General features: G+C 51.6%; 1 protein-coding gene across 1 annotated transcript; it reads right to left on the reverse strand.

Moving 5' to 3' along the window:
- Positions 1–309: 309 nt before the first annotated feature.
- On the reverse strand, positions 310–21,669 carry ARPC2 (actin related protein 2/3 complex subunit 2). Its single transcript, XM_075028669.1, has 10 exons — positions 21,480–21,669; positions 10,791–10,825; positions 9,661–9,773; positions 7,580–7,625; positions 6,835–7,021; positions 6,316–6,409; positions 3,849–3,975; positions 2,327–2,427; positions 1,744–1,844; positions 310–752 (listed from the first exon to the last, which is right to left on the reverse strand). Exons 1-10 carry the CDS (start codon positions 21,551–21,553, stop codon positions 728–730), a joined length of 903 nt encoding a protein of 300 aa, XP_074884770.1. The 5' UTR covers positions 21,554–21,669; the 3' UTR covers positions 310–727.
- Positions 21,670–22,540: the final 871 nt, after the last annotated feature.

Here is a 22,540-nt window from a genome sequence, read left to right on the forward strand (position 1 = left end):
GGGCTGGGTGGAGGCAGAGACCCCCATCCTAGCTCTCCCTGTTAGGTGGAAACGAGGGGGTTGGGGTAGGAGGGAAGGGGGAAAGGGTGCAGTTTGCTAGCTGAGGGTAGAATCCTGCTCTGTGCAGCCCAGGAGTTCCTGAACACAACAGGCTACTCACTCCTAGACCTGGGCACAGCCCCCACTTCAGCCCCTAAGACAGAGACCACCAGAAGTAATTTGCTCCAGGATACAGTACTGCACCTGTGACTCCAAACACCCCTTCCAGGGCAAGGCCACATGCATTGACAAGCCAAAGCCCCACAGCCCTTTAAGATAGAAAGATCTCCTTTATTAATGAACCCCAACAGTATTTCTTCAGATACAGGAGTTTTGAACTCAAATACTCAGAAGAAAACAAGTTAATATTGCATTATTCTCATAAGAAATACTGCAACTTATTTCCGGTAACATATTGCAAAGCGAAACAGCTTGAAAAGAAAAAAAAATTAAAAAAGAAAAGAAATTAAGTCAATCAAACTGGAATTAAGGTTTTGTTTCTTGGAACGATCGAGTCCTCGCAAGCACAGCTCGTTTCTGCAGATTACTCCCCAAACTGTCGTACAAACAGACCCCCGATTGCTTGAATTCCTTATGAGCCCACAGAGGTGCAACATTAAAAGCTACGATTATCGGGTAGCAAGTGCCCCAACCTTCGTCCTCCACTGCAGCCTCAGTGAACCTGGCGTTAACGGGTTGTGAACGTCTTCCCCCTGAAAGGATGCAGAGAGAGGTCAGCGCAGCCCCCAGCACTGTTCTGGGGTGCCCCAGGCTGGCTACGGGGCTTCTGGTGGGGCGCATGCTTGCACTGAGCTCTCAAAGCCAGGCAGGCACTGCTGGTCCAGAGCTTGCAGGCATTTGTGGCTGCAGAACCAGGTCATGGGGCTGTGGGGAAGGGTTGGCTTTTGCAGAGGGGACAACCCCATTGCCCTAGAGCAGAATGCAAAGGGGGGGCATGCCAGAACACACAGAAAAAGCATGCCAAGGAGCTCTGGGATCAGCAGAGGGTAAAGGACCTGAGGGAAACATGTTCACGCAACTGCTCTCCACCCACTTTGCTCTGGGCTGCTTTATTCCCAAGAGGGAGTCAGCCAGCTAGCACGGTGGCCCGGGAGCGCTCCTGGCCCCAGCCATCTGCTGGCCAAGGGCAGCTAGGGGCTCCAAGGAGCAGCAGATGCACCAGGCAGCAGGAACCTGCTCCAGTGCCCAAAAACCCCCAGGAAGGACCTGGCCACTCTCCCCTGTGAGCTGGAGCTGCCCCCAGAGGTGATCAGCCAGCTTTAATACAACAGGGGAAAAGCCCCATAAACACCACCACGGGCTCAGGGGGGGGACAATGGAGACACCAGGGCTCACAAAGCTGTGTACGAGCCTTCTTTCACAAAGGACCTGCCGGCACAGGGTTTGCCACAGACCCAGCTCCTACAAAGGACACGTGAGGCAGTGAGTGTGGTGGAGGGAGTACAGGGGTCCTGAGAGGCCAACATGCCGTGATCCAGGCTTTCGCCTCAAGGCACCCAGGCAAGCACCTTGCTATGAAACACCCCCTTTCTCTCTCAGATGGGGTCCCAGCACATCAGGCCCTGGTCTGATCACCCCCGCAGCATCCCAGTCCTCCCTGGACCAGAGTATGCCAAGCTGAGAAGGAGCAAGCTCGTGGCTGGCAGAGAAGCCCAGAGAGCCAAGCCCTGCTTTCCTACTCACGTGATTGTTTTCATTTCTTTCTTCTCTGCGTCTGGACGGGCACGGTTCAGCACCTTGAGGAAATCCGATGTTTTTGCCCTCATACGCGTGTGAATATAGGCCTGCGTTTCATTAGGACAAAATGGGGACGGGTCAGGATCCTTCCTTCATAGCTGAGATTTCAGGACATGGGGTAGGAGCTATTTTTCTCTTCCTTGTTGGGAAAGCACGTAGCTCTGCACAGCCATGGTGCTACGAGGGGAGTTCAGGAGGCAACAGTGAAAATTGCTGTCTAAGCCCTGATCAAAGCCAGGTCTCTCTGAACAATTACCCTCATTTCTGTTCCCGGAAAGAAAAGAAACCAGATCCAAAAAGAGAAAAATCCTATTTCGCTGCTAGCATGGGAAGCAAACAGGCACTGCCTATGCCAAAGAGCAGGGAGGTGATGATGCATCACTTGCCACCCCTGCAGGACTGGGGAGGGCAATGCCAGGCCCCAATGAATTCTCAGGGGGGCACCCCTGCCCCGAGCTCCTCCCCTGCAGCACCCAGGTTAAGACGGGCCAAAGCTACCCTGTATCCCCCAGCCCCATCCCCTCAGTACCTTCGAGCACTTGATGTGATAGTGCAGGTAGTCCCGGAACGTGTGGATCAGGTTTATGGTGTTGTCTCTGGCGGCAGCATTGGTGTGACGGGGGAACAGCACTGAAAAAAGAGGGCGACGCAAACCGTTAGAGCCTCCAGAGGCTACCAAAGGGCTTCAGGTTCCTCCAGTGCTGGAGGCTTCAAGGTGTGCTGCTCTGAATACCTGCTTTGCTCTCTACAAAGAGCCCTTTACTGTGACACATACCAAGACTAAGCAGCACTTGTGATTTTAAACACAGGGCTTTGCAGCACTTTTCCACATCTCCTGCAGCAGCCTGGACACAGCTGTGCACTTTGGAGGACACAGGCAAGGCCAAGTGCCCAGAGATGACGGCACTGTAGGAAACTGCATGACGCTACTTCAGTGCTTGGGAGAAGCAAATGGAGGAGAGAGCTGGGAGGCAGACAAGGGCAGCCAGGCCGCTCAACTGAGTTCAAGATCTAGACTGCCCTTGGATCTTGAAATCTGTTGTGGATCCCTGCCTGGCAGCTTGTCAGCACCGTGACAGAGCCAGACTTGGTTACTGCAGGGGCCTGGTGGCTCACTCTTTCCACAGGCTGGTGCTGTGCTAAGCATCCCTGATCCAAAGGCTGAAAGACCTTTTGTCTGGGTGATGATCTCACCTGGGACTGTCAGATCAGATAACAGGGAAATTTCATCTGGACAAGAATGAAGTCTTGCTCACTGTCCCAGACCTGCCATTAGACAGCGCTCCCATAGCTAATGAGCTGCCCTAACCTCAAGGAACCATTCCCAGCACAGGAGGAGGGCAGCGCTAACTTCACCTTGTCCTGCAGTGTCTGTGCTCCACCTCTGAGCTCTGAACTGCAGGAATGCTGGCCTGAGAGACCCTAATGGCACATCCAACCATGACCTCCAATTTCTCTGGAAGAGACCTTTCCCTTTGAACAGGGCAGGGTTTGGACTCCTCAGCATTGCTGCCCAGGAGGAAGCGATGACTCTGCTGGCCTGCACCTCTGCAGGCAGGGGAAAGCAGCTCATCAGAGATGGAAATGTTTGGCCCAGAACAAAGAGGCAGAGCTGGAGAAGCAGAACTCACTGCCCTGCTCCTGATCTCCGACTGCCTCTGCTGATCAAGCACTGCACAGGTGCCTGCAGCTGGACAAGCTACAAACACACTTGCATGAAACCTCCCACAAGAAACCTCCAGTTTCTACAATATCACAGCAAAGCCACCCTTCTCTTGCTCCCAAATGCTGAACTTATTTTACAGGCAGACACTAAATGGCTCACTGTCCACTTCCACGCCTTCTTGCCCACAGCAGAGCTGAGGTGACCTGATACAGTGAAGGGACACACTGAAGGGGGCAGACAACGCAGACTGCAACTGCAGAATCCCTTCAGCACCCAATGACCTGTTTGAAGACTCAGGGAAGGTGAATTCCTTTTTGTTTTTCATGCAGCAGCAGGAACCTCTCTCCTCCCCAAGTGTCCCCAGGCCTCAGAGCTGCCTGCTTACCAAAGGTGATGTAGCCAATATTGTCGCCAACAGCCGCGTCTGTGTCTTTCAGCTCCAAGGGCGGCTCCCTGTGGCTGAAGAGCACCTGTGGGGCTGTGTGACTGGCCCGGCGACCCTCCTTGAACTCCTGAACAAGACAAAGCGAAGGTGAGTCCCACTACGACACTCCACTGGGAAAGCAAACGGGGTTTTCCTACTCCCACAGGGCAACTGAGCTGGAGGTTTCCCATCTTTCCCTGAATGGGCTGAGTCTATCAGGCCAAACCTCTGGAAAACAATTTTTTTTTCCCAGCAAAACCAGACCAAAATGCATACTGTCCTGGGTTTACACGTGGCCCTAGCACAGCCCCTCAGCTGGGGTGGCTTTCAGCATCACCCTTCCTACCATGGGTGTTTTGTGGAAGGGACACCTCAGTCTGAAAAAGCACATGAGACAGCACAGTTCCTGCCAGGTCAACATCATTAATGCTTCCAGCAAAAGTCAGCAGCGCCCATCAGCCCAGAGGAAAGGAAATTCTCAGAAAGGGCTGTGAGGTCTCCATTGCACTTAGCATAAAGGCTCTGCCGTTTGAGAAAGCCCCTCCCACCAGAAATCTTTGCCTCAGCATTAAGAAGCACCTATAGCATTTGAAGCTTGTGTGCGAAGCCTGCTCCTCCTAACACTTCTCTATCTCGAAACAATACCTCCAGGCAAGGAGATCCCTTCCACCAGGGAACCTCTCTGACAGCAGCACAAGCACAACCCCCACCTCCCATGAAATGAAGTGGGTCTGCATTTCAGGAATTATAGGACTGTCCCCCACATGGGGCTGGGAAAGTCCAGACAACATTCCCCTGGCCCAAGGCAGGGCAGCCTCCCCTCTGCCTCACTGTCCCCCAGCGCAACCTACACATCATCAGCCACCCTCGACCTCTCCTCCCTTCTGAGCAGAGCTCACCCTAGGAAGGGCAGGAGCATCCATGCCATTTTTAGAGAACCCAGTAGTTCACTGGGGTTTCCTTAATGAAACGCTTAGCTTGCACTTCTGCCTGCTTATGCCAGAGGGTACAATGGTTCAAAAGGCTTCACTGGTTAGTTAATGGTCAGATTTTCTCCATGAGAGCCCAGATGAGCCGCCACCATGCCTGACTGGGCTGTGTTATGCAAGAGCAATAGCTGGAGGGAAGGAGCCGGTGTGACTCAGAGTGGAAATTCTTGTGGCTGGGCAGCAGCAGGGTTTGCTGTTGTAAAAACCAAGAACTTGAGACACAGAGACTCTGGGACAGCCGCTGCCTTGAAGGCCTGCCGCCTCCCTGGGAGTCTCACAAACCCTGTTTTGTTCACCTCATGCCTCCTTCCCTGTTTTAAAAGCTGAACTCCAGGCTGTGGCATATGCTAGTGGGGAAAAGCTCAAAGCCAGAGCAGATGCCCTGCCCGTAGCTAAAGAACACAGAAAGCAGAGCTACAAGATAAGACTCCCATGACAACAGACCCTGTTCTAATGACCCCCAAACACAGATAAACCGGTATCCAGCAAACTGGGCCAGTAACTTGCTGTCCATGAGCCTGTCAGCAGCATGGCCTGGCACCCCTGAATGGATGGGCTACAGCTCCTCTAGCCCTGGAACACACTGCAGGGCCCTGCTCCCCAGCTGTGCCTGTGCAGGAAGCTCCCCAGGTGCTTCAGCAGACATAAGGTGAGCTAGGCAGGCCAGTGACACAGATGAACACACATACCAGCATGCACTGAGCTTTCCTCAGCTGTAAGCAAATACCTCAATCTCCACAGACTGCACGCAGCCACTAACAGACATGCAAAGTGTTTACTATGGCCTCTGAATGTTTCCCAGTTAAATGGCAGTTGCAAAGGGTAGCTGAGTCCAGAAGTACTTGGCATTATGACGATTGATTCAAGCCCACAAACTAAGCAAATTCACAGCTTTGAAAAGCTCAAAATCGAGACCCTATCGTGGCATGTGAGAACAGCCACACTGAGCTGCTGAGACTCTGCAGCATTTGAGCATTGGCAGGAACAAACTTCAAGGTGAAGACAGCTCTCAGCACGATCGCAGGCACGGCACATTGCCTCACCCCTGCTTCTCCCTTTACAGCCTCCCCACCACGCTTGGCTCCTCAGCTGGCTGGCGATCCCTATACCACAGCTAGCTGCACTACAGGGCCTCAAGGTGGATACTGAAGTATTCACCATGGTGTTTCTCATCTGTAACACGTATGTTTGACTGTCCATACAAGCAAGACCATCGATAATAAAGATGCCAATGCAAGAGCCTGGATTAGAAAATACACCACCTATTAACATGGTTCCTCCATCCCAGTGCAGCCTGGAGCCCTGCAAAGCATTTACGTGCATTAAACTGCCTATGAGTTAACTTCAGCCTAACATCTGCTTGTTTGGCAATGCTGCTTCAAGCAAGAAGGCATCTGAATCGAAGACCAAACCCTTTCCCCATAATTCAGTTTCCATACCTGCATAAACACCTTCCCAATCACCACATCATCGTCATCCTTAAATACCGTGCTGAACACAACCGTGACACGGTCCTTTTTTGCCTCGACATACCTGCAGGGGGGTGAGAGAGGAAAACCCAGCTGTGAACAGGAGCTAAGAGGTACAACTGGATGAGGAAGAAACTGCCAGACAAGGTCAAGTAGAGACAACTACCATTCACAAGCCTGGTTGCTGAAAATTTCCCCTCCCTCAAGAAAGTATTTACAAGGAGCAAAACATTTCTGTTGGGAGTGGCCAGTTTCTCTGCTGCGTGCAGCCACAAGTGCTGCCACTAACAGAGACTCTTGTGTAACATCCCTGCAGCCCGAGGGATGAGCACTACCCTCAATGGGTACTTCTGACAGCCTAGGACAGGCCCTTATTACCCTGAAGTAGAGAGCAGTAGGATTTCCTGACTTTCCACCACAACACAGAGCTGGAGCAGGAAGTGTACTGACAGCTGTCTGACTCCCATGCTGCTTGGTTTGAAGACTTACATTGTCTCATCATCCCGGTAGTGGATGACAGCTCTTTTCTCTCCTTCTTTGCCCTCTTCCTGGAATTTGAAATACTTCTCAAAGACTGAAGCAAAGCAGTTGCGCTTCAACATGCCAGCTTGGTGCACGATAGCGTCCTTGTCTGCGGGAAGGTTCTCCAGGTCGTAGAGCAAAGAGACATTGTAACCTGGGGAGGGACAGCCACTGACTTAATAATCTAAGCAGGGCCTTAATGAAGCCAGAGACATTTTCTGGGAAGAGACACCTACAGTCCCACCTTTGCCTTAAGCCCTCCCAAAAGCCCCAGGGGTGAGTACTTCCCACTCCAAGCATCACCAGAAGCCATGCCTGAGCTCAGTGCGTGGCCATGGCAACACTCCTGGGGCTCCTTCCTGAGCTCCCAGACACACGTGCTGGCTGAGCTGCTCCCAAGTTTTTACAGTGAGTAGGAAGAGATGCTGTCACAGGTAACCATGGTTTTCCTGTGTCTCACAAAGTGTCTTTGAGAAGAACAAAGACCCCAACCGTGAGGAACAGAGGCTTCCCGGAGAAAGGCTGCATCAAGAATTACAGCTTGTGCTGCAAGCTACTTCAGCCCTGACGTACTTGAGCCACCTTTTAAATTGCCATTCATTGTACAGAGCCCCAGATATCAAGCTCTTGAAGTGCAGCCTTCGTTTGAGGCGACTTAAGTCATTTTGGAATTGCATTCAGACATACAGAGTAAATGTTATTGGAGGGTTACCTGATTCAGGATTTACCAAGTAGCTTCCATAGACTTTCTTCAATACCTAGGAAAGAAATTAAACAATGAGAGCGCAAGCCATCAGAGTTGTTTTCTCCTGCACAGCCCAGGCCATGATTGCTCTCCATTTAGAAACATCAAATTAGAGCACCTGCCTCCCCTAGTCTAAGTGAACTTGGACAAATATTAAGTCACTGGTTTCCAGTGTTATTGGCTTCTCCTGCTCTAGACAGAGCTCCCTGAAGCCCACTGACAAGGGACACGCTGCAGGACAGGAGTTGAAACTGGAACTTTTTAAAGTTCTTGCTGGTCTTGAACTTGTGCGGGGAAGAAAACCCTTTCCATACACCTCACCTTCAAAGGAGAACTGTCAGCAGAGCTTGACACAACTGATCTGAGGGCTACAACCGATCTTCCCATTCAAAGGCAGATGCAAAGTGTGCCCTGACCCTCTCCTTGCAGGAAGGCAAATTCAGAGCAGGGGTCAGGCACAACGTGGCTGGGCAATTGCCTGCCCTGTCTCAGCCTATTGCACAGGAGAGACAGGGATGGAGAGGAGAGTGCCAGGCAGCTTGGATGCCTCCCAGAAGCAGAGCCGCCTACAGCATAGCAAAAACCTTTCTTCAAACATAATCACTGCTGAATTTTACATCAATGGCAATTTTCAACTGAGCCATAGCTCTGTGTCAATGAGGGGGCCGGGAACAGGAGGTATTTCATAGAGAAGAACACAACAAAGCTGTGGCAGAACTGGCCCTCCTGGGATGACACCCACTGCCACGCAGAGAGGATGCACGGGCTCTCTGCATGCTAAAACCTCCTCTCAGCAGAGAGCCTGCCCAGGGAGATGCTCTGTCTTAGCAGGAACCCCACTTTGTGCTCCTTACAGTGGGGTTTCACCAGAGACAGAGCAGAAACAAGCTCCATCGTCTCCAGGGAAGCACAGAAAGCAACAGTTTGCCAACTGGTGATTTAAAAATGTAATTTCTATTTAGTCAGCACTCCCAAGGCAGTCCTGCAGAGATCCCATTTTCCTCTAAAAGCTTGGGAAGTTGCCTTCCACCACCACCAAGGTGTCTGCTGGTGCACAGTGGTGTTAGCCACTTGCCCACCACAGCAGTTCTCCTGGGATCACACACTGTACTGATCCTTGCTAAACATGCTGAAAGGGGTCCACCCTTTGGGCTGCTTGACTCTTGTTTGCCAGCAGCAGTACCTTCCGTAGCAGGCAATGCTGCTCCTAGAAAGCTCTGTATACAGGAACCAGGAAAGCAGGACACTCAGTCATATTTATTCTGACTTTGGTAGGTCTTACAGCAACTCACAGGAATTCACTTTGGGTTCAAATCACTTGTTTCTCACCAGACTCACAATAAACTTATGGAGCAGTTTCCTTGTTTTCCTCCAAAGACAGACACCAGAGGCAAAAGCCTGCTGAAGAGCCTTGGGTGAACCCCATTTGCTACCATGTGGAGATTTGAAAACTGACTCAGGAACTGAGTCACACTTCCTGCCTCACCACCCAACCACAGCTCAGAGAGGCTCTTTATTTCTACCATAAATGGGCCTCCACAGCCCCAGCCCATTCAACAGGAACTGAACCTGCTACTTCACACAGCAGCAGTGAAAAGGGAACCAGTCTGCAGATCAAGGTCTGCACACACAGCAGGAGCCCGTCGCTCGCTCTGAAGTGTGGTTAGAAGAAGAGCAGCGCCGTGGGACTCCAGATTTGTCTTGGTGCCTTCCTTCACTTGTCGGCTCAGCACATCAGTCAGAGAAACCATTCGATATGGTCACGCCTCACACTCATTTGAACATTCAAAATTAGTGGTGCCCTTCACCTTTCAGGCTGTAGGGTCATATAAGATGACTTCTTATTCATGAGAGAGTGTAAATACACTTTGCCCTTGTCTTCCAGCAAAGTGGGACTCCTGGTTGGCATAGGGCTGCTCCTTTGACCAGCGTGAGATGGGAGCACAGATGCTTCTCTAAGGGTTAGAAGTTAGATCCGTCAACATTGCAAGGACATTGCGATGCTAAAACAGTATTTGTAGGCTCAAGGCCCAGAGATGCTCACTCACCTCGTCAGCACCATGTTCCTGGAGTTCCTTGTAGAATTTCAGAGAAATACTGACCATCACTTTTGTCTTGTCTCCATTGGGGTTTGAAATATGGTAAAGGACTCCATCAAAGTCTATGAAGCAAGCAAGAGAAACGTGAGGGAACAAGAACCAGTTCCTATTTTTGAGGAAGGTTTTCCCTACATGTTCTAGGAACTGCATAAAGGGACACTGTTCCCCCTGCTCCAGCCCTCACACATACACCAAGACAGAAACCTGTAATTAAGGAAAGCGATAATGTCATGTAGGGAGACCTGTTATCATTCAACGGGTTGAAACAGTTTTGACACCTGTCCATCACAGAAAGCTTTAGTCTAGTGTCATTTAGTATCCCTGGCAAATCAGCTTGTGCTCAATGCACAAGGATACAAACAAGCAGAGACGGGAGCCTTCTGGATGGCCAGCACAGAAAGTGACTGACATGCCCACTGGGCCAGAGCTGCAGCCTGGAAGAAAAAACATCTCTGTCAGCAAAGGCAGCTCAGCCGCTGCCTGCTGAGACAGCTTCCACTTCACTGCAGAACGGGCAAGAGGCAGGGAAAGGCAACCCTCCAGCTACCTAGCAAACTCCACTTCCTCATGAAGCTCTGCAGCTTACAGAGATTTTTGATAACAGAAGCAAAAAAAATCAGTTGCTGAATGAACACTTGAACTTCCTTGGCACTTCTCATCCTGCAGAGAAAACTTCAGGCGATGAATTCATCTTGCCTGTCACACCGAGCCAGCTTCCTAACAACCCAAACCAGATGGTGCTAAAGACCTAATAGCAAGTAGCATCAAGGGCAGCGCTGGAGAACAGGCAAGATAAAAAGAGAAGAGCTATGTAGCACACACACACTAAAGCACTGCCACCACTGAACTCACTGCTGTGGGGAGAGTCCCAGGGAAGGCAGATGGACAGAGAAAATAGCGAGGCAGCTGACAAAGCCCCAGCTCTGGGGACACTGCAGGGTGTCCACACCGTCTGCCCCTGCACAGCTCTCCTCCCCTGCAGAGCTGCTGGGTGAATTTGGGCACACCAGGCATAACTGTGGGCAGACCATTTTAGCCAGCCCTTTTTTCAGAGAAGTCAAGAGAGCTGTGGAGCTTACCTGCAAATGTTACTTCTACTGCCTCTGGTTTATTTCTAAAAAGAAAAGAAAACAAAGGAGGTAAATGAGAACTCAAACACCAGGCTCCAAGCTGTGAAGGAAAGAATATTAATTTCCAATGCCTTGTTTCTCACAAGCAGCTGTACCTGAAAACCCTTCTATCTCCTGCTGTTCAACTAGCAGATAACCTTTGAAAAGAGATCTTAGACTTCTCCACATTCCTATAAGCACCAGTTTTACCCCAGCTGATATAAATAGGCCTTGAAGCTGGCAGAAATTGTTATTATTTGTAGTCTATGAATAGATTTTGAGATCACCGATTTCCAGTTAGAAATGCCCGAGAAAGCTACTCATCACTAAGGAGCTTAACAAGTGCATTCTCCGTACGGAACAGCTACGATACAGGTTTGAGGACAGAGGCTCTTTTTTAAGCTCCTGCAATACTAATTCACAGAAGGGGACTTAGAGGCTGAACAATCCTTCCCAATGCAGTGCCCCCTTCACTACCAACAGCAGCTCTGCAAACGCATTGATACAACTCGCTCGCAGAAAAGACCCCTTCTCCAAGTTCACGGCGAGGAGCAAACCACAGAAGGAAACTTTCCAGCTGTGCATTTCATCCTGCCCCTTCATGTCCCTTCTGAAATACCCCAACACTATGCCAACTACCCCTGCAGGAAAAACTGTAGATCTGGGTTTGCTCTAACACTGCGCAGTGTGGTCTTTCGGATCCCTGATCAGCAACAAGAGCACCTTGTGAGCCAAAGACACATCACTTCTTACGCTGTGGGTATGAAGATTTAACATCTTAACAAACCCTATTTGCCAGTTTGTCCATGATTTGTACAACAGGATCCCAAGAAAGATCTAACTGCTTCTAAAAAGTGGTTTTGTTGGGACTGGCACTATAAAACTGCTTTGGCAGCTCTGAGGGGATTGATATTAATAGGTTATTCTCCAACAGGGAGCAATGCAAAGGTACCTCCACTGCTGAGAGCAGGGGTGGAAAATAAGAACAGGGTAAAAACACCAGTCTGCTACTGCTGTTTCACAGCATATCTCTGTTTATTTTTCAAAAGTGGCTGATATTAAACAGAGTACAGGCTAATGCTACGGCTGACAGAAATCTAGCCTCTAAAATAGTTCATTCACATCCATCTGAACCAACGTACTGAAATAGCTCCCCAAACCAAAGCCAGTGTCTCAAGGCAGCCTTGCGGTCTCAACTATGATGCCACTGCCCAGAGACCAACTTCAACCTTTTTGCCAAAACTTGCTCTGTCCATGCATGTGTATGCTGCTGGGTACCAGCTACACCTCAGTACGTACACCAAGAAAGGTGGGAGAAGTGGTGACTCAATATCTACCTTCCCTCACCATATTCTGGAAAGGTTTTAATGATTTCCCCCCCCACCAGCAGAAAGCACTGTTCTTCCATCAGCTTTTCTGCAGACAGCCTCATTCCTGGAAGCCAGGAATGACCGTGATGTGCTAAAACTCAAGATGGGCAATGTAGGAAGACCAAGGCACTAAACAGCACTGATCCCAGACCATGTACCGGGTCAACAACATTTTACTCAGGTGGAAAGGGTGGAATTAACCCCCAGCCAGAGATTCTAAGTGGAAACCATGAGGTGTTGCTGTTTCTTGAAAGTTATTAGCTGTGAAAAGCAACAGTCCTTTTTGTTGGGAGGCTGGAGAGCCTCCGTCTTTTGTGCTGCATCGCTGAAGATAAAAACCACACACTTGAAAGAAGCAGTGCAAGCGCATCCAATGCAGGTCCTTTAGTTTAAGAGCTGTGCCAGCTACCTGAGACCTTGCTCACTCTCTATCTCCCCCTCCCAGCTGGGCCTGAGATGGGGGCTTGCAAGGCATCCCCTGGCTGCATATTCAGCTCAGGCTCTTGGAAAGGGGAGCAATTCCCCAAACTGCATCCAAGCCACTTCAGCTCACTGAGGACTGCTCAGAGCAGAGATGAAAGAAAATCCCACTGATCCCACTTGGTCAGTCGATGCAGACGTGTTCTTCTTTTAGAGCACCACACTCAGACTTGGGAATCAGCTTGGATGGCAGTATAAATTTTTATAAAAAAAGAAACCTATGTAGGAAGCTTTAAAGATAGCGCAGTCAGGCACACGAGAGCTAGGAATATTAAAGAGGACGCATCCTTAAACCTTGGTTCTGTCTTCTCAGAGGAATACCGTTCAAATCCCATTCCCCATGCACACGAAACCGATGCCTCCCAGAGCCCAGGCTCCCAGCACACAGCACCTCCCACCAAGCAACGCAGGGAAGCAACTGACAACCAGTGCACTGGAGTGGTTTTGCCGAGGAAGGACAACGATTCCCTGCTCACTCACCCAGTACCCCAGGGGATGGCAGGAAGATCACTCTTCCCATTATTTAAGAAGCCATGTGAGACCGTGTACCCAAAGTCAGTTAATGGCTCTGCACGACAGCCTTTGTTCTGCACACAAAAGCTTACAGCTGACACAGCCCCATTTCCGAATGTTTCAACGCAAGCATGGATTTCTTAGAGAAGTTATTTTAACACCAATTTTCCAAGTGGTTCGGTTCTTGTACTTGGGGATGGTGAGGAGGGGAGATATTTAAGGGAAAAGCAGGTAACTGGGCAGAACTTTGGGTGCTGAATATTCAGCCGCTTCCCAGCATAGACTCAGTGAAGCAAGCACTCACGTGAGCTGCATACAGAGCTCCTAACAGCTACGCTGGCCCTGTGATCTACTGCAGGGTGTTTTTCTGCCTCGCCTGGCACACACCTAAGTAACCCAGGCCTGGCCTGGCCCAGGGGAGGACAGGGAAGGGTATGAGAAGTGTGGCTGGGAGCAAAGTGAGCTGTCTTAGCCCTTCACAGTTCAGCAGCCTTACAACCCCAAAGTTTAAAGTGCTTCTATTTATTTCTCTGGCTCATCTCACCAAAGCTATCCTGGCTACTTAAAACGTTTCCACAACAGAAAAATCACCCTTTTGCTACCTGATTTGTTCTTCCCCCATCAAGAAGTCCCCAGGCAGAAGAGAGAAGAGCTCTCACCTCCAGCCTCCCACGGGTTCCAGATGAGCGACAGCGATGCAGGTCATACGCACATGATCACTTCCCCTCGACCTTCCACCAACCCCATCTTCCGCCAACAGAAATAGCAGCGGGGACGTGCCAAACACTCTGCAGAGGCACAGTGTGTCCTCTCCGTGTTTGGCCCTCCCAGATCTTGTGCAGGCAAAGACTTTGTGCAGGGGATGCACAGTGGGCCTGGGACTGTGCTGCTGCAGGTTGGGTATCTGTTACCGTCAGGTTACTGGTGTGATCCCAAAGAGCTCTGTCCAGTCTAGTGTGCTCCAGTGTCCCCTGACTCCATGATGAGACCCATCCACACCCATGGCAAGAATCAGCAGTTTAGCAGCTCGGTGCAAAGTGACTGTAAATCCTAGCCATCCTTTTTGTGTTTTACTTCAAAGAGGGGCTCTGGGTAGCAGGGAGCTTGTTTGAGGCTCACTTCCACCCCTGACTCAAGTCTCCGAGAACCAGACTAAACCTGGCTACGCTCAGAGGATTTCAGACAGTACAGCCCATCCACTCCCAGGGCAGAGAGCTGCTGTGACCCCTACAAGCGCCTTACCACCAATGCTACCTGAACCATAGCCTCCCCCAGCGACTTTCCCTGTTTGCTACCCTCTGCCCCAAATGGACAATAAAACCAGCTCATACCAGGAATAACTGAGATGGCTCCTCTCTGCACTAAACACCGAATCCAGACCAGACCTTTCTACAAAACCCTGCCTGAACTCAGATGCTAAAATGGCAGCTGTTCCAGGCAGCGGTCCATTTTCTGATAACACTTACCAGGTTTGAAGTCAAATCCACACCGAATCCCATCTGCCCTCTGCTTTTAACAATAAAAGGCCCTGACAGGTTTTATGTCTTCTTGCCCGCATCCCTCCTATTCATCTCCAAATGGCTCCTACGCTCCGTCTATCTAATATAGAGCCAGCTCCAAATCAGATTTTTCACCCCAGCAGAACATCCACGAAGAGCCACAGTGCCCATGGAGAGACGCCAGCAAGCACTTAAGAGCAACAGCAAATCTTTTTTTCTGACAGCATTTCCTCAATTTTGACTCGGACAACTTCCAAACTTCCCTGCTTCATTCTCAGGCCATGGAGGCTCTTAGCCATATGTTACAACAAATTTAAGAACAGAAGAACGAAGACTGTAATTACGTAGAGCCCTCATCTTCTGTATTAAACAGAGCTAAATACAAACTTGGCCAACAACCGCATTGAAGCATCTCCCACATCACAATTAAGGCCTGTACCCAATAAGGGAGGATGGCAATTATTTTAAAAGCTGCAGGCATACAGATATTCTAATCTCTTGCCCCAGAGGAGAGGGGGGAAAAAAAAGAAAGGGGGTATTTCAAAGCTTAAAGGTCTGAGCAGAGCTTTCAGATCACCAGGGCTGACACACGGTTTGGAGACAGCGAGCCAGATTCAGACTGCAGGGTCTCACTACAGAAAGGCCACCCCAATAAAAAAATTATGAGAAATGTCTAAAATTATCTGAACAGTTCCTCCACTCCTGGGCCTCGCTCAGCTAACAAAAGCTACTCTGCGTAAGCTGCAGGATTGTATGAAATCAAAGAGCTCCTGTAGCTCTGGCATCACACACCCCACGAACTCGAGTAGGAGTGCTCTGTCAGGCGGGCAATGCCAAGCAGTGTACAGCAGCCCCTACATGTGCTAGCTCTCCCCTCTTGGCTAGGTGACCCCTCTATGCCTGAGTTTCTCCCATGCTGTGGGCAGGGCAGCCTGGAGGAGGCTGGCTAGTAGGAAGGTGTTGGGATTCCCAACAGACAAAGCACAGGCCAGTCCTGCAGCACACAGGTACAGGCAGGTCTGCTTCCAGCCAGGTCTTCACCCCACGCATATCCGTTCCAGCTGCAGGCAAGTAACCCGCGGTTCCCCACCAGAGTGATCCAGTGCTGTGGCAGGTCTCTGGGGAAGAGCCTCATTTTCCACACACCATTCACTGCATTTCTTTAGACGGCGACTGATACCCACTTTTCTTTGGTGTCAAGTACTGGTGGCTGCAGCAAGAACCGTTCTCAGAGGATAATACAGAGCAGGCCCCTTCCAGGAACCTGAGATGAAAACTGAGGCTGGAGCGATGACAGAACAACCTGCGAAGCCTAACACTTTGCAGATCTGGGCTGCTCTTCCCTCCTGTTCCCTGCACTATTGCTCGAAAGCAGAGCACTGCCTGGTTCCACACACAGGTGGTTCATGATCTGCCATTAATGCAAAGTCACCTTCCCTGGTAGCTGAAGCCAGGTGTGCTGTGGCACCCCAGGAGCTACAAACACCCACAGCATGCTCAATCAACGCAGACAGCCAAGGTTTACCAGTAGTGCCACCCATGCCATGCTGAACCCAAGGGTACCACTTTCTGCCAGCAACATCACCCAAGCACTCCTCAGAGTAAGCTAGACTGAGTTTCAGCAGGTGAGGCTGCGGGGGAGATGTGCAGCTCCAGGGTGGGCTTGCGAGGACACTGAGCCAGCACCTGCCACTGCTGCTGAAGGAAGGAGATCTGATCCCTGCTCCTCTGCTGCACCATGCTGAGCAGCCTTCGCACAATGAGTGGGATGAGGAAACTCATCTGGGCTAAAAATACCCAGTTGTGCCTGTTTAATTTTAACCTAGGTCACTTCCCCAATCCTGTTTCCCCTGAAGCCACAAAAATGCCTCTGTCAGCAAGAAGGAGAGGGTGGCAGAGGAGCAACCTCTGTTTTCAGTGGGGCCACTGAGCTCCCCTGAAGTGCCGTAGCCACGGATCACCACAGCCACTCCTGCAGGGAGTTTCTCACTGGTGCCCAGCAGAACCCAAAGCTCCTCTACCCTACCAGCATTCCCAACAGCCTCCAGACGCTCCTCAGTCTCCCCACGATGAGCTCTCTTCGCATATCACATCATGAACACAAAGTTCACGCTACCTGGTTTCACCCAGCACTCAGCCTCACTGTCTGAAAGGCTCAGCTCTACAGTCAACGAGCACCAAAGCAACCGCAAATGGGAATTACCATAAAGCACGAGTGCAGCTTCAGCCCAGCTCTCTAATCAGCTCACAGGAACCGCTCTACATGAGGAAAGTTCAAGCTTCAGCTGTTTCCCTATGTAGCTAATAGTCATGAAGCCCTGCAGATTTGTACCTACTAAAGGCTGTAAAGAAACCAACGATTTAAGATTCTCTTCCCTCCACCCCCAACCAAGGGAAAATGCATGCTGTTCCCCAGCTATGCAAATTTGTTTTCTTTTGCACAGTGGGTAAATACTAAGTAACAATTAGAGATAGATGATTAATTTACTGGCAATTTGGGGTGAGCTATGTATGACTGGAAAACCAAATCCTGTGAATGAAGCCCTGTGCCACTTTCACTGGGGTCAGTTAAATTAGAGTGGGACAAGAATGGACAGTAAATCTGGCTTGGGAGGCAGTTCTTCCCCGTGTGTTAACAGAACAAGTATTCACCAGACACAGAAGACAATCATCAAAAATGTTTTACACCAAAATTGTTTGTTGTTTTTTTTTTTTCTGTGTGGTTAGCAAAGGGAAGCAATGATGAGAAACAAAATCTTCCGACTAGTAGAGCTCATCCCCTCCCATCACATTTCTATCAGAAATGTGAAAACCAGAGTGTAGCTGACACCTACAAAAGCTCACAAGCTGCCTCATTTCAACACACTTGTTTCCAGGTACAGACCAGGTATTCCCCCGCTGCAGCAGTTAGACACTTGAAAGTCTCAGCAGCAAATTCCTAACTGAAGTTATTTCAACAGATTATTGTAGCTTTAGGCCTTTGTTTAAAAATGTGGTTGGTTTAAGGAAATGGATTTAAAACAAGAAATTACAATATTAAATAAATAAATAAATCAGACGCATTGAAGTCCATTACATGTCACTGCCTTCATCTAAATACCACCCTTGAATGGTGGCCGTCCAAGAAGGCGAGATTTCCATGGGTTTTGCCCACAAAACCAAACTAAATTTGGAATTACCCTATTTACAGGTGGATGCTGCCAAGCCCCAAGGACCTTGTCAAGGGAGGATTCTTAGACATGGGTTAAGCCCTGCCTCATGTGTTGATCTCTGTCTGCAGCCCTGCCAAGGTACCTTCCACACTGGCAACTCCAGGGACAGCTGATGGACCTCCATGCCGAGCGGATTTCGACATATAATGTACAACAATAATGTTATGAGCAGTTATTAGCTCTGACTTCTAAAAGTGACCTAGTTCTATATGACAGGGTGAAATACTAAGTGTCTCTCACCTGATGGTCCAGGAAAGCTCTGCAGGGAGCCTGCTGAATCATGGCCACAGTGCGGCCACAGGAAGCAGACGGGAGCGACACAGCCCATGTCACAGAACAAGTCCCCAGCAAAGGATTTGGAAACAAACCCCGCCCTGCCCAACTCCCACGCTGGCGCTGAAGCCACCAGGCACACCTAGCTCTGAGACAACCACTATGGACAAATCCATGCATTGCATCTGCCCCACTGCTGGTTTAGAGCAAATAATGCAAAACAAACTCTGTCCGAGTGTCCAAGACTCGCTCCCAGTCACTGAACCCCTTAAGGCTTGACCTTGCCCTGACAGTCCTGTGTGCACCCCCAAGACATGCCTTGGGAAAACCATCACCAAAATAGTGAAATACAGGAAATCCCTTCCTGCCTCCAGGCTCAGCACCACAGGAGTGATCCCCAAACTGTGGCCGGAGGGAAAAGAAATTTCACATTGTCATGGTTTAACCCCAGCCAACAACTAAGCACCACGCAGCTACCCACTCACTTCCCCCCCACCCAGTGGGATGGGGGAGAGAACTGGGGAAAAAAGTAAAATTCGTGGGTTGAGATTTAACAGGACAGAAAGGAAGAAAATAATAATGATAATAATAACAATAATAAAATGACAATAATAATAATAAAAGAATTGAATATACAAAACAAGTGATGCACAATGCAATTGCTCACCACTTGCCGACTGATGCCCAGTTAGTTCCCAAGCAGTGATCTCCGCAGGCCACCCCCCCCCCCCGCCTCCAGTTTATATACTGGACATGACGTCACGCGGTACAGAATATCCCTTTGGCCAGTTTGGGTCAGCTGTCCTGGCTGTGTCCCCTCCCAACTTCTTGTGCCCCTCCAGCCTTCTTGCTGGCTGGGCATGAGAAGCTGAAAAATCCTTGACTTAGTATAAACACTACTTAGCAAGAGCTGAAAACACCAGTGTGTTATCAACATTATTCTCATGCTACATCCAAAACATAACACTATACGAGCTACTAGAAAGAAAATTAACTCTATCCCAGCCAAAACCAGGACACACATGAATAAACATTGCATAACACCCATTCCCTAAAAGACTCGAAACCAAGAGAAAAAAATACACCTCCCTGCATATCTCAGACCTTTGTCTCCACCCTGCGCTTGCCTGGACAAGAGGGCCCCAGCACAAGCACAGAAGAAAATGCAGAAGTAAGTAACTTCCTCTCTTTCAGCAACACAGTCAAGGCACAAAACTTATGTAGAAATGACATCTAAAGAAAAGAACATGCTGTAAATGAGTAAGAAGCAGAGCACCATCAGCCACGCTATGAATCGATCCAGGAACAACTGGCATGCCAGGCAAACGTGCCAACGCAGAAGCGAGGAGGCTTTGCCGTACATAGAAACGGAAACTTCAGGGGCCCGCAGGCTGGTGCAGAGCAAGCAATGCCAGCTTTGGTCACACAGAGTCAGGTTTTCAAAGTGTGCTTAAACCGCCAGACTGCTACCTCCACTTTTACACAAACACATGGACACACGCGCATTCTTCTCTCTCCAGCAGGAAAAGTGTCTCGGTACGGACTTGTGATGAACGAGCATTTCTGACACACACTATTAACCTCTGTACATGTAATATTTTCTAATAGATGCAGCTGCAATACCATAGCGGTGACCTGGGAGCTCTGTCTTCCCAGTGCAGTGCCTGTGCTTTTGGGAAACTTGTAGCATTAAATGATCAGGCTCAAGAATAAAAAGCCTGGAAGCAGCTCGGCTATCCTGCAAGGCAGTGCAGCCTGTGAGGTTATTTTATGGAAAAACAAACACCAAAAAAAACAAACCAAAACCCACCAAAAACAAAACCCAAAAACGCAAACCCGAGCAAGAAGTCAACTGAGAGGGGAAAGCAGAGGAAATGGCCTCTGTCACAAGTTCTGCACACAAAAGGCTGAGAGCTTTGAAAGCCACTGGAGGAAAAAGTGACACAGAAAAAGGCACCTGCCTGGGGGATCCCTTCCCGGGGCAACCTGGGCCCTGCTCTTTGAAACGCCAGGGCAGGCTCCACCCCAGAGATAACACCACCACGCTTTGCTTCTCAGGACTTTGTCTCCATACAGAGGTGCCTGGTGCAGACAGCCTAGCGAGCCCACAGGTAGTTCAGCTGCAAATAAGGACGTTTATATGAAGGGACTCTCTTCTGAGCCAAGCTGTGCTCAGATAAGCACCTTTACAGCTCTGCTGCAACACTTACACTAGAATAATCACTGGCTCCCCAAGGACTGAACTGCCCCAGCCAGAGATGCAGGTGCAAGCCAGCCCCCCCAATCCAGCCCCCAAGGCCAGGACACCCACTAAGCTGGCACCAGGGGCCATGGCAGACCCGTGGGCCTGCATCCCTCCTGCTCAGGAAATCAAAGGGGGGCAGGCTGGAATCTGCTCCCCACGCCCAAAGCAAAAAGCTGAGGCCACAGCTCCACACACAGGCTTCCTGTTCCTCAGCTCCTCCCGCCCCCATTCTGTACCAGTGCTGGCACCACGCTGGGCCCGTTCTGATGAATGCTGCTTTACCCAAAGCAAACATCCTTGCAAATCCACCTTCCCCCCTTCCCAACTCCCTCCTTGCCCAGGCTCTCTCCTCCTCTGCTCCCTCAGCCTGCCTCAACACTGCAATCTCCAATACCCTCCCCAGCTCCCTCCTCCTCCCCTGCCCTAGCACTAACCACCCCATCAAGCCCCACTCCCCCCTCCAAGTCTGTCTGTCCGACTTTGCTCCCTCACCCCCCAGACCCTCACTCTGCCCAAGTTCTGATCAACTCCACCACCCCCAGCTCAGTTACCCCCACCCAGACCACTCTCCTCCAGTACCGACCCTCCTCCCAGCCCTCCCACGCCGCAGGCCCCCCATCCTGTCCCAGCTCTGCCCTCATCCCTCCCCAGGCCCCCATCCTACCTCAGTGCCACCCCCCCACCGGCATTCTCCAGGCCCCCCGTCCTGCCTTGTCACCATCCCCACCAACCCAGCCCCATCATCCCCCAGCCCCCATCCTGCCCCCGTACCAACTGCCCCAGCCCAGCCCCTCCATCCCACAGCCCCCATCCTGCCTCGGCGCTCCCCCCCCCCGCCCCGCTCAGCCTCGTCCTCCCCCGGACCCCCATCCTACACGGGCACCACCCGCCAGGCCCTCCCCTCTGCCCGGGCGTTTGGCACAGCTCTGCCCCCGTCAGCCGGCGCCGTCCGCCCCTCCCTTCCTTCCTCCCTCCCTCAGTCCGCGGCCCCGGTCCGGCCGCCCCCGGCCCTGTCCCCTTCCCCGCCCCGGTCAGGCCCGGCCCGGCCCGGCCCCCCCCGTCCCTACCCGGCGGCCGCGCCCTCGAACTTGAGCGTGAGGGTCTCCTCGATGATGCGGTTGTTGACCTCGAGCAGGATCATGTCGGTGCCGGGGAGGGGAGGGGCTCTCAGGGCGCCGTGGCCGGAGGGAGCCGAGCCCGCTGCGCGCACCGGGGACCCGCCCGAGCCTGCGCCGCCGCTTCCGCTCTCGCGCCCGCGCGTCACTTCCGGCCCCGGCCGCGGCGGGGCCGGCTCAGGCGGCGGCAGCGGCGGCGGCGGCGCAAGCGCGCTCGCCCCTCCCGCCCCGCCCTCGTCCTCCGCGTCTGACGTCACGGCTGGGCTGCCCCGCCCACCGGCCGGCGGAGGCGGGGCGGGAGGGGAAGGGGGGCGCAAGGGGGGGTGCGCCGGGGGGGCGGGGTACGGCGGGGGTCCCCCCAAATGTGGTGGGGCACGGGCAGAGGGGCGCCCCGGGGGTGCTCCTGGGTATGGGGGTCCCCCCAGTTGCGGGGGGGGGGGCAGGGATATGGGGTGCTCCTGGGGTATGGGGGGTCCCCAAAAGTGGGGGGTGCCCTCAGGGATATGGGGTGCTCCTGGGGTATGGGGGGTCCCCAAAAGTGGGGGGTGCCCTCAGGGATATGGGGTGCTCCTGGGGTATGGGGGGGTTCCCAAAAGTGTGGGGTACCCCCAAGGATGGAGGGGTACCCCAGGAAGTAGTGGGTGTGCCCCAGAATATGGGGGTCTGCACAAGAACTGGGGGCTCCAGGGATACAGGGGTGCTTACAGGGGAAAGGGGTGTCCTGCGAACTGGATGATTCCAGGGCTACGGGGCCCCAAAAGTGTGGGGTGCCCTCAGGGAATGGGGACACCCTTAGGGGGCTTTGGGGGTGCCCTGGAGCTGGGGGATGCCCAAAACTTTGGGGGTGTCCACGGGGAATAGGAGCGTCCTCGGGTCTGTGGTGACGCCCCAGGGGTAAGACGGTGCCCCACAACTGTATGGGTGCCCCCAAGGAAGAGAGGTGCCCCAAAAGTGTGGGGTACCCCTAAGACTGACAAGCACCCCAAAACCGTGACCATGGGGGTACCCCAAGG

The sequence above is a fragment of the Buteo buteo genome, chromosome 5 (genome assembly GCF_964188355.1).
Source record: "Buteo buteo chromosome 5, bButBut1.hap1.1, whole genome shotgun sequence".
Lineage (NCBI taxonomy): Eukaryota > Metazoa > Chordata > Aves > Accipitriformes > Accipitridae > Buteo > Buteo buteo.

Coding starts and splice junctions, on each gene's coding strand:
- ARPC2 (XM_075028669.1), bottom strand. CDS start 21,553: ATGATCCTGCTCGAGGTCAACAACCGCATCATCGAGGAGACCCTCACG. Junction 7,626..9,660: donor AGGAACATGGTGCTGACGAG/GTGAGTGAGCAT, acceptor TTTCTTTCCTAG/GTATTGAAGAAAGTCTATGG. Junction 753..1,743: donor AAAGAAATGAAAACAATCAC/GTGAGTAGGAAA, acceptor GCATCCTTTCAG/GGGGAAGACGTTCACAACCC.